Here is a 12259-nt window from a genome sequence, read left to right on the forward strand (position 1 = left end):
AGTATCGGGTCCAAGCTCACGGTGCCGTCGAATTTGGTCCCGAATGTTACGGTTTGTGCGGATGGGTGCGATTACTCGGAGATTCAGCAGGCGGTTGAGTCGGCGCCGGTTCACGGGAGGAACATGTTTGTAATTTATATAAAAGAAGGGGTTTATGAGGAAATTGTGAGGGTGGGGTTTGAGAAGACTAATGTGGTGTTTTTGGGAGATGGCATGGGCAAAACCGTCATTACGGGGAATCTTAACGCGGGGATGGTTGGCGTGTCTACTTACAACACGGCTACTGTAGGTACGAGATACTGGTTTATTTGGTTCATTTATTCTCCTTTTAGTACAGAATTTGAGTTAAATTATAAAAAAATAAGACGGAATTTAGAAGGTTTTTTTAAGGGAAAATGATTTAAGGACCCAAAATATGGGACCAAGGAAGGGGACAGGTGAGGTGTCCCCTCCCTATTGCATAATGAGTTGGCATGAGTTGGCATGACCAACTCATTATGCAATAGGGAGGGGACACCTCACCTGTCCTCTCCCTTGGTCCTATATTTTGGGTCCCCGTAGCAGCACTCTTTTTTAAGAATATAATCATAATGAGAGTAAGGGGTTGTTTGGTTGCACATTTTTTGAGAAAACTTTTCTCAAAATATCTGACAATGACAATTTTATAATTAAAAGTTTTCTATACATTTCTGTAAATTGTGTTTGGTTCAACAAAAAATTTATAGAAATATTTTCTATAAAATATCAAAAACTATCAAATTTTACAAAAAACAATTTCCTCTCAAAATGAGATGAAATCAACAGGAAATCTGACACCTTCTTTATTTAATCAACAAAACTCGTCTCATACCCATTTTCTATAAAGTTATGAGACATTTTTTTGTTTTGAACCAACCAAGCAAAGTATAAAAAAAAAATTGTTACTTTTTGACTTCTCAAAATTTTTCCTATGATTTTTTTTAAGAAATACAAGGAAATCATATTTTGGGTGGAAAACATTTACTATAATTTATAGAAATTGAACGAAACACCCCCTAAGAAAATCGGCAATATGTGTTTAGTATAGTGTTTTAAATTGGTGACTTCAATATTACAATATTGATGATTGCAATGATAAAATATATTGGTTGCAGTGATTGTATTTTCTATATGATCGATTTTATGTATCTATAATGGATATTGAAAGTATCATAAAATTTCAACATTTAAGAGAAAAAATTGGTGATCTTAATTGGGAAAACTAATTTAACAAACCCTAACTGTATTTGAATCCTCTCTTTTCAAACCCTGAGTGACTTCAACTCAGACTCTCAGAGTAACAAGTCATTATATATATGTACTTCTGCAATCGTATCAGTCTGGTTTCATATATCATTCTCTCACTTCCACATGCAACAAAAATAGTGCATCTAGGCATCATTTTTGAAAGCATAAAAGAACATAAACGTTATAATTATTACAAGGAGGGACACCAATCACTTAGGGCCTGATTATTGGTTATAGTTTATTAGAAACCAAAGAAAAGAAAATTAAGAGTGGAAACCATCGAAAGATTGTTTCGACCAATTTCCTTAAGAAAAATCCATGAAATAAGTTTTTTAAAATTGAGTTATATCATCCAATAAGATGGTGATAACTCATCTCATCTCTATTTCTAGTTTTAAGATGTGAACCAATCAAAAGAAAAGAGGCTATTAAAAGAAATATGTTTTCTATAAATAGCTTTTCTTATATCACTTAGGGCCTGTTTGTCTAATTTCTTAGAAATCAAAGAAAAGAAAATTAAGGCATGAAACCATCAAAAGATAGTTTCGTCCAATTTCCTTAAGAAAACCCAAGAGATAAGTTTTCTAAAATTGAGTAATATCATCCAATAAGATGGTGATAGCTCATCTCACCCCATCTATTTCTAGTTTTAGGCTGTGAACCAAACAAAAGAAAAGAGGCTATTAAAATAAATAGGTTTTCTATAAATAGCTTTTCTTTTTTCTTTTCTATTATTTGCCCCAACCAAACAGCCCCTTGTATCAAAGTAACATGTTATTGTGCTGATACATTCCTACGAGATTGTATTCATATATTATTCCCTTGATTCTATATGCAATGCAATGGTGCATCTAGGTACCATTTCCTTTACTCATCGGGATTAATTGTTGATAGAACCCCTTTATTCTATTGTTGCGTTTAGGCTCTTGAGTGAAAAAATTTGACTCAGTTTACCCTCATGGGAAGAAAATATTTATTTGTTTTCTGACAAATAGCGTCCAAAAAAAATTCTATCTAGAACCTCGACGAGACACTTAATTTGAGAACTCTCACCCATTTTCTCACCCTCAACAGGAGTACTAGGCGACGGATTCATAGCAACAAACCTAACGATAAGCAACACGGCCGGCCGAGTTCGTCGAGTTCACCGGCCACCAAGACACCCTCTACCCCAACTCCCTCCGCCAGCTCTACAAATCCTGCGTCATATCCGGCACGGTCGACTTCATCTTCGGCGGCTCGGCCTCATTCTTCCAGGACTCCCTCATCCTCATCGTCCCCCGCCAGCTCAACCCCGATCAGGGGGAGACGAACACCGTCACGGCCCACGGACGAACGGACCCCGCGCAGTCAACCGGGTTCGTGCTCTATAACTGTGTCGTGAACGCGAGCGGTGAGTACTGGAAGTACTATGATCAGAAGCCGGCGAACCATAGGAATTATTTGGGGAGGCCCTGGAAAGAGTACTCGAGGACCGTGTTTATCGACTGTTATATAGAAAAGATTATTAGGAGTGAAGGGTGGCTGAATTGGATTGGTGACTTTGCGCTTAGCACCCTGTTTTATGGGGAATTTAATAGTACGGGGCCTGGGGGGAATGTGAGCGGGAGAGTGAACTGGAGTAGTCAGATACCTGCTGAGCATTTGAATGTGTATTCTGTTCAGAATTTCATTCAGTTGGAATGAAGACAGAAAGTGTGGAGATAAAGAAACAAATTCTTTGAGAAGTATTTTGGTCATCAAAATAATTCAGTTTTCATTGCCGGACAGTTTTCAGCCCAAAATTTCTGCTTATTTGATAGATTCAGTCGTTATTTTTATTATTTTGTTTTTTCACCTTCGGTGGGCTCAATGCTTCGGTTAGAGAATGGGGATCCCGCCAAGGCTAGAGATCCGATCTACACATGCTTGATTGTAGGGAATATTTATAACTTACCATTCAAATCTCGTCATTTAGTAACACATATAAATGATATTAGTTATCTAAGTAATATAAAAATATGAGAAATTTTTTGAAATAAACTCATTATTCCTAACTTCTATTCCAAAATTCAACCCTATCTTAAGTTTATTACAGAAATCGACCCAGTTTCTTGCAACGTTAGCATCGTGGCCAGAAACTGAATCGTTTTAAAAAAATCGCGATCCTAATTAGTCGGGGTTGGCCACCCCGACTAATTAGTCGCCTAATTACCACCGCAGACGGGTTAGGGGTGAAAACCACGACCAAAATGATCGTGGTTGCCAACCCTGACAAAAAATGGTCGGGGTTGCCAACCGCGACCAATTTTGGCTGGGTTGCCCAACCATAAGGAGAGGGGGTCTTCCATTAAGATGGTTGTCAATATAATAACCTTTGAACTTAACAAAGATATAACATCTATAATTAAAAAGTCACTAGTCACTCTTTGCTTTTGCTCTTAATTAACATTATAATTATAATGGTGATTGATGGGGACCTAACTCAGCTTTGCACGCCTAACCCCCTTCATATGCCACTAGACAAAAGCCACCCACTAAGGTGTTGGCCTTCTTGTTTTGATGATGTTTAACAAACAATTTACCACTAATGTTGTTTGTCTAGTATTTGTGTTTTCTTATTTATTGTAGACAAACAACGTTGTTGGAGGATGGATGGAATAGAGCTTCAACGATCATATCCAAAGGAGGTTGGCGGAATGTCGGTGAAGCCTTGCAATTCAAGTTAAAGATCAAGTTCAAGCTTCATCCGCAAATATATCAAGTCAAGCCTATTGAAGATCAAGATCAAGCTTTGGTATATTTAGTTTAGGTTTTATATTATGTGTGTTAGATACTCTAAGCTCAATATCATATACACACACGTATTTGGTTTCTATGTATATATATAGTTATATATAGAATATGCAATTTTATGAAAATATTGTATTTCTAGGTTATAGACTTCATAACAACATATTATATCTTTTATCAAGTCTATACAATCATTTCATAAAGTTTTAAAATGTTGTTTAAGTCAAAATATCAAAATATCAATTTTCAGGTTTTCATGTTTTTGAACTATTTTGTAAAATGATGATATTTTTCATTTGGGAGGTCCTTTCTGATAACCAGTTGCTGTAGCATGTTTATTATCATGTCTACAATCATTCCCCAAAGTTTTACATTTTTTAGAATTTATTTGATATTTTTAAACAGGATTTTAAAATCAGCTATACAGATTTTCATGTATCAGATTTCGGTCGACCGTACCGGTCGACCGAACCTGAGGTCAAAAGTTCACTGGGCGACAGAAAGCCTGTCGGTCGACCGGTCCGGTCGACCGATGAAAATTTTCGGTCGACCGACGAATTTTCCGGTCGATCGACGAGTGTTCCTTCATCTTCCAACGGCTAGTTTTTTGACCGTTGCCTTGGGGCTGTTTTGTCTTTTTGTTTGGGTTTTTAGCTGAGTTTTGAGAGGGTATAAATACCCCATTGCCTTCAGCTCTCCTATGATCTAATGAGAGTTTTTAAACAAGTTTAAGAAAGTTTTTAACAAGGGTTTTAGTTTGGTTTAAGTGTGTTTAAAAAGCTTTTAAGCAAATTGAGAGTTTGTTTTGAGGAATCAATTTCACAAGAGCTTGAGGAGATCATCTATTGGTGTTTGGGCATCCAACTATTCTCTCTTCATCTCTTGATCTATTGAGAAGTTTTCTAAACTCTATTTCTAGCTTTTTTATATATTTGATTATCATTGTTATTAAGCTAGAACTACATTGAGTTTAGTTTTGATTTATATCTCTTTGTTCACACACAACCTTTGAGCTTATTGTATTTACATTCATAGTATAATTTAGGGTTGTGGGTTTGTGACATTGAGAGTGAGCTTAATTGAGTTCTTACCTTGTTAGAGAGAACAATCATTTATTATATTGTGCTTATTGTGAGGATTCACTTGTAATACACTTGTACACCGAGAGAAGTGTGTGGTGAGAGACGGGGTCAAATCCAAGAGGAGTGACGTCGGTTGACGTGCCTAGGGAAAGGTTGTAACCGAGCACTTGAGGAGGAGGACACGGGCTAGGACCAACACTTAGTGTGTAAGGTGTGATTGCATAGTGATTGTATTGTGAGGTGTAAACGTTGTTCGGGTGAACGTAGAAAACCCGGTTGTGATAGTGGAATTCTCCCCGGGAGTGGGGAGCGGAGACGTAGGACGGAAGGTCCGAACTCCGTGATCATATCGTGTGTTTGTGATTGCATTGGCATTCTTATTCTTGTTTTCATATCTTATATCGCCTTTGTGTATTGCTCATCATATTACCCTATCACTTGTGTAGATTGTTTATTTTACCCTTGTGTTGTTTATATATCCTTGCATATATACATTTTCATCACATAGGATATATCTCTTTGTTGTTCATATTACTTATCCTAGCTCATATACATTGTTATATTTCATACTTGCTAGGATAACTTGTTAATAAGTTTTAATTGGCATTTAATCGGATTAGATTAGCATAAGACCCTAATCACCCCCCCCCCCCCCTTAGGGTCTAACATAAGGTTTATCTACTTGAACTAGAAAATTTTATAATTAGCACTAATGATAAGAGGTTGAAATGACTCCCTGCTAAAAAGGTTGGGGTTCCGAACCTAGATAAATTTTGTCGTGGTTCTAAACCCTAACTAATTTGCTGCTTAACCATATTCCTCACCTGCATGTTTGTGCCCGCTACTGCTAAAACTCAACTAATTAGTCGGGGTTAGCAACCCTAACTTATTAGGATCGTGATTTTTTTTTAAAACAACCTGGTTTCTAATCACGAATCTGATGTGGCCAGAAACTGAGTCGATTTCTAAAATAAACGTGGGATAGGGTCAGTTTTTGGGATTAAATTTATGAATGAGTTTATTTAAAAAATTTCTTCTATAAAAATTATTTTAAATGAGGGGCCCACTGAGATGATGTAATTGTATTAACCCACCTAAACGGAACAATCAGCATAAGAGCGGCACTACAACAAAAGTTATGACTTGTCAAACTTCACGATACATTTTTGTGTCTCATGAATGAAGAGCGATGCACATTAACGTGTAGGTAGAGCATGTGCAGAGAGGGTCCTTTTACACAAATAAAATGTATTCCAAAACTCACGATACATACATATTTTGATGTTGGTGATTAAAGGTGCATTTGGTCCGTATACGTCTCGGATAATGATACTTAGCATATCCATATATGCTTACCCATTTCGTATACAAATACGCATACGAATATCTTGATAAGGTAAATTCATATCGATATCTGCTAAAATTGGATACATATACAGAACTTAACAAAGATATAACATCTATAATTGAAAAAAATCATTAAAAATTTTTAAACTTTGAAGGGGTAATTTGCAATGTACTAAACTTTAAGGTGTTTTTTATAAATTCAAATTTAATAGATTTTCAATTAGTTATGTTCTTTTTAAAAAAGTTATGACTAATATTGACCATGAAAAGTATTTCCTAAACCTATACTTTTGAAGGGAGTATGATATTTTTTGTGAATTTTTAATTTTTTAGGGGTTGTTAGTAAGTTTATATATTCATTTTAGTGTCTATAGGTTAGAAATTCTAATGATATTTTTTTTAAATTATGAATTTTACGGGTTTTTATAATTTTTAAACTTATAGGTCATTTCTACATATTGTAAATTGTTTCCAGACTATTTATAATTCATTTGTTTTCAATTTACTAATGAGTTTGCAATTCTGAGGGTGTTTCTTTTGTACAATTTAAATTTTAAGTTTTTGTTTGTAATTTTTAAAACTTTAAGGATGTTTACTATAAATTATAAATTATGTAGGAGATATTTACAATTCCTATATTTTCAATGTACTGTTAAGTTGGAAATTATCAACATTTTATAATTTTATAAGTTTGAGGGTTTTAATTTACAATTTGTAAAAAGTTTAGAGTGTTTATTACAAATTCCATAAATTTTTGGCTTTTTTGTCTTATTTGTAGGTTTTTAGCATCTTTATAGGTTTGAAATTTTCAAGGTGTTTTGTACAAATTTTAAATTTTTAGTGGTGTTTTTGTAATTTTCAAAACTTACAATTTATTTTCTCCAAAGTCAAAAAAAAAACATTTAGTTCTAGCTAAGATATGTTTTCTAGATTTCTCACTAAATTGAAATAAGTAAAATTTATAATTTTCAATTTGTTTTAATAAAATTTTGAATTTTGCAGGGGTGTTTTTGTAATTTAAAAAACTTAGAGGATATTTTTTACAAAGTCTAAATATTTTTAGTTGCTGCCTGGCATATGTTTTTTTAGATTTCTCTACGAACTGAAATAAGTAAAGGATTTGAATTATATCAAACGTATCTCCTTTATCGAATAACATGTTAAATATTATTATGAATATGATAAATTATTTAATTACCAATTCAAAGAAGATAGGATAATTAAAATAGATTTGGATAACAATGTAATATTCAAAAAAAAAATTAAGGGTAATATTGACCCTGAAAAGATTTTTCCGAACTCGTCTTTTTAAAGGAAGTATGATTTGTAATTTTTGGATTTTAAGGGAATATTTGTAATTTTGAAACTTTTAAAGATTTTTTTTGTCATTCTTTAATTCAGAAATTGTTTTTGTAAAATTTTGAAACTTTATGATTTTTAAGTGAGCAGTCGGAGTGAAGACGGGCAATTGGATTAGAAATGACATCATTTTTTGATTTTCTAAAGTACTAAAATCCAAGTGGAATTGCGCTAATTCCAAATTTTCAAATATTTTTGTGTCCAAAAATTAGGAATTGATTAATATTATAAAATGAAATGAAATTCTGATATGTAGACAGATAATAATATTATTTGAAATGATAACTAGGGTAAACTGACAACTTTCAATCACATTAATCAAAACAGAGCTGTCCATATACACGTTTGACTTCTTCGTATAGATTTATATATGTAAATAATTATGAATCCAATAATATATCCAACTGATCGATCGAATAGGAGAAAAAAAACAGATGAATAAATAGTTTGTAAAGAGAAATTATCCAACGAATCCAATCATCCTAGCCCAAGTTGTAAAGGGTAAGAGTTACTCTAGTTAAAACAGATCACCTGCACATACTCGTAAGGAGAATAACAGTAACTAAAATCAGATCATTACAAGAAAATTCAATCTAATTAGATTTCATTTCAAACTCCCTCACCTAAACCAATCCAATCCATTATTTTATAGCAATTTCCTGTAAGTTAGCCCGAAATATGCACTCATCTCCCTCATCCCAACTGTATAAAGTTTTGAACAGAATACACATTCACATGCTCAGCAGGTATCTGACTGCTCCAGCTCACTCTCCCGCTCACATTAGCCCCAGGACCCCCGCTCTTAAATTCCCCGTAATACAGGGTGCTAAGTGCAAAGTCACCCATCCAAGGCAGCCACCCTTCGCTCCTAACAATCTTCTCCAAGTAACACTCGACAAACACGGTCCTCGAGTACTCCTTCCAGGGCCTCCCCAAATAATTCCTATGGTTCGCCGGCTTCTGATCGTAATACTTCCAGTACTCACCGCTCGCGTTCACGACACACTTGCTGAAAACAAACCCGGTGGATTGGGCCGGGTCCGTTCGGCCGTGGGCTGAGACCGTGTTGGTTTCGCCTTTTTCGGGGCTGAGTTGGCGGGGGACGACGAGGATGAGGCAGTCTTCGAAGATGGCGGCGGAGTTACCGAAGATGAAGTCGACTGTGCCGGAGATGCGGCAGGGGCGTAGAGGGTGTCTTGGTGGCCGATGAACTGCGACGGAATTCGACGGACAGAGCGCGTCGCTGTCGGAGAGGAAGGCGACGGCTTGGTGGGCATCGGGGGCCGTGTTGGTTATGGTTAGGTTGCTCGCCATGAAGCCGTCGCCGGAGACACCTGTTTCGATAACGAATGGGAACGTCAGACGAAGGTGCCGGTGGAGGTAGCAAGAGAAGTAGTGATCTCTTTTCGTGATTTAGAATTAGGAGTTTTCATTAGGTAAATACCCAATAATTTATCCTACTGACACCTACATACCCTCAACTATTTTTAGCAGCGCTTCTATACTCTGAAGCCATCAAAATTCGAAAGTTCTCATGCGAAACTCTCCCACATATCAACGTTACAACATTTCAAATCTTAACATATGCTTTATCAAAATCCTATTCTACAAAGGGCCTGTTTGTTTCACCAATTTTATAGAATAGGAATGGTATTTGAACCTGACAGTGGCAATTTCGTAATTAAAGGATTCCAAATGAATCCTAATCTTAAGTTTGGTTCAAAAAAAATTTACAGATTTGCTAATCTATAAAGTACTCAAAACAGTGCATATTTGTGGAAACCCAAATCCTATCCGTTTGAGAGGAATTGGGCCAAAAAGCTGACAACGCTCCTCTTTCTTATTCCGATTCCTAATCTTCCGCCTCAGCTCTCTCCCGCTGTTCTTCTCCCGCCTCAGCTCTCTCTTCTTCGTGCCTCTTCTTCGCTTCTCTTCTCCGCCGCTGAATCTCTGCCTCCAGTTTCGGGTCCGAGCTTTTTTCGCTGTCGATTCGAGGGATCTGAGGCCATCTCTCGGCGAGAGGCGGAGGATGTGAAGAGAGATTGGGGGCAAAAATGACGGGAAATGGCGCTGGAAGCAGCAACGGAGGCGGCGGTGCTTCGATCAGCGTCGCCGTGGCGACGATTGGATTGGCGGATGCGAGATTTCCCGCTCAGGAAAGAGTATGATCTCATCTTCATCATCTTTTGTTTTCCCTTCTTCCTATTTTTGTGCTTTTTCTTGGATCTAGCGATTTATAGATCTTTTTGTGTCTTTAGATTTAGGAAAAACCCAGCTAGAAATATGATACTGGGAAAATTGTTGAAAATTGTTACTAATTTAGGACAAAACAAGCTGCAGTTGATCAAATTAAGGTTGCATGAGTGGTTATGGCCTTTGGTTCCTAATTTTGTTTCATTTGTAGTTTTATTATTGAATTTTGTCTCTGATATCAAAAAATAGCGAATCTCTTTTGGGTTTTCCTCGGGGACCACACTTACTTGCATTTTAGCTGATAATAATGCAATTATTTTGTTTGATTTTGATTATCAGGTAAGGAGGGAATTCACGTTTCTGTCTGTTTCTTGAATAAACATTTTATGATATTGGGATATTCGACTACAAATGATTGAAAGCTTGATAAGTGTGGTTCAAATGAATAATCAGCAATGAATGCCTTTTGTTGAGCTCAGGTAAAGGAGCTCTGTTGCTTGGGTTTACTGATGTCGGCTTTTACATTCTGTTGCTCAGTTCCTTTGGCTATGTTGCTCTGTTGCTTGGTTTTAATGCTGTCGGTTTTGAAGCTCAAAGTTGAGCACATCCTGCTGGCTATGACTTTGGTGCTCTGTTGCTATGGTGCTTGTGCAGCACCTGTTGCTTGGGTTTGTTGTTGTTCTATTTTGAGCTTGTGTAGCTCATTGGCTTTGTGGGGTTTGGCTGTTATGTGGAGCTTGTGTAGCTTCTTGCCTATGGATTTGTTGCTGTTTTGTTTTGAGCTTGTGTAGCTCCTTGGCTTTGTGGGGTTTTGGCTGTTATTTCGAGCTTGTGTAGCTCCTTGCCTTTCGGTTTTGAGCTGCCAGCAGGATTTTGAGCTTGTGCAGGTCCTTCACTTGGGTTTGTTGAACACATTTGTTGAGCTTGATCTTGTTTTTGTCTGTTGCTTGGGGTTTTGGCTTTCAGGTGGAGCTTTTGGTGGAACTAGCCGTTATTACAGTGTTGATCCCTAAAAATTATCATTCTGAACCAAACTAGATATTAGGAATTGTAGGGTTTCTATAAATGTGAGATTCTATTTTTCCATTGGGTGAAACAAACATAGAATGCAAAAAAAAATAGGATTCCACAAAACTACAAACTTGTCTAGAAATTTTTTATAGATTAGGTTGGAATCCATAAAAAAAAATAGGATTACTAATCTTATTCCTACCCTCTATTGAACCAAACAGGTCTAAATAGAATAAGCGCAGGTTTAAAATAGGAATACGACGGAATTCTGAACTGATGTACGCAAATAAAAAGGTTGCAAAAGGGGTAAAAAGCAAAGTGATGTCCTCACCAACAGTCGCGGTGTTGTAAGTGGACACGCCGACAGCGTCCGCACTTAAATTCCCGGTGATAACAGTCTTCCCCATCCCGTCTCCCAAAAACACCAAATTGGTCTTCTCAAAAGATACTCTGACCGTCTCCTCGTAAACCCCCTCCTTTATGTATATCACGAACCGGTCCGGTTTTTGGGCCGGAGCCGCGTCGACCNGGGGCCGTAGCGCTGGAGGGCGGTGACCATGGAGAGGGCGTTGCTGGTCAGGTTTTGCAAGTAGACTAGGAATGTCATTGCTTCCGCCACCTGTGCAATAAATGACGATAAAGATCCATTATTGGTATTCCCTAGTTTTTGATACTCGAGATGAATCATGGTTGTCTATGACATGATGGCAATTATGATAGCATACTAAACATCAGAAAAGGCGCAAAAACAAAAAAAGATCTATGTGCCATGAGGAGAAAAAAAATAAAAGGAATTTCTAACCTACGATCCTTTTAAGGGGAAATAAGCTACTCATTATTTTAGTACGCTGATGCTTATATTCTCGAAATTACCATGTTACTTATACCCGAGAGTACAATGATATTACTTATGTGCTCCCCTATGTCTTTATTTTCATTTATATCGATGGATCAATTTTCTTCCAGCGACATTTTGACCAGAAGATCGAGACGGTCCACGGGAGGGTCACATGTTTCGCAGTCTAAATATTAAACTGCAAAAGGACAAACTACCAAGGGCCTCTCTACAAAGTTCACCAATTCCTTTAAAAATAATAAAGAAAATAAAACTGACAATTAGAGAACAAATTACCTGTTGAGTACCGTTAACGTACTTAAGCGCCGACCAACAATCATACTGATAAAGCAGCGCCGCACTGCTCCACGCTCGCGCATCCTCAACCGTTCGA

General features: G+C 36.8%; 2 protein-coding genes across 2 annotated transcripts in view; one reads left to right on the top strand and one right to left on the bottom strand.

Moving 5' to 3' along the window:
- The window catches only part of LOC109827594 (probable pectinesterase/pectinesterase inhibitor 51), a 4541-nt gene extending 1506 nt beyond the window's left edge, over nt 1-3035 (top strand). Inside the window, 3 exon segments of the mRNA XM_020394602.1 lie at nt 1-289; nt 2341-2395; nt 2397-3035. The exon segment at nt 1-289 is cut by the window's left edge and continues 25 nt beyond it. Of these exon segments, the coding sequence (XP_020250191.1) occupies nt 1-289; nt 2341-2395; nt 2397-2952 (900 nt within the window). The 3' untranslated portion in view covers nt 2953-3035.
- A 5251-nt stretch (nt 3036-8286) lies between these two features.
- LOC109827592 (probable pectinesterase/pectinesterase inhibitor 51) overlaps nt 8287-12259 on the bottom strand; it is a 4743-nt gene continuing 770 nt past the window's right edge. Inside the window, 5 exon segments of the mRNA XM_020394601.1 lie at nt 8287-9160; nt 11362-11563; nt 11566-11649; nt 12163-12253; nt 12255-12259. The exon segment at nt 12255-12259 is cut by the window's right edge and continues 311 nt beyond it. Of these exon segments, the coding sequence (XP_020250190.1) occupies nt 8520-9160; nt 11362-11563; nt 11566-11649; nt 12163-12253; nt 12255-12259 (1023 nt within the window). The 3' untranslated portion in view covers nt 8287-8519.

Source organism: Asparagus officinalis, unplaced genomic scaffold (genome assembly GCF_001876935.1).
Source record: "Asparagus officinalis unplaced genomic scaffold, Aspof.V1 AsparagusV1_Un312, whole genome shotgun sequence".
NCBI classification, from domain to species: Eukaryota; Viridiplantae; Streptophyta; class Magnoliopsida; order Asparagales; family Asparagaceae; genus Asparagus; species Asparagus officinalis.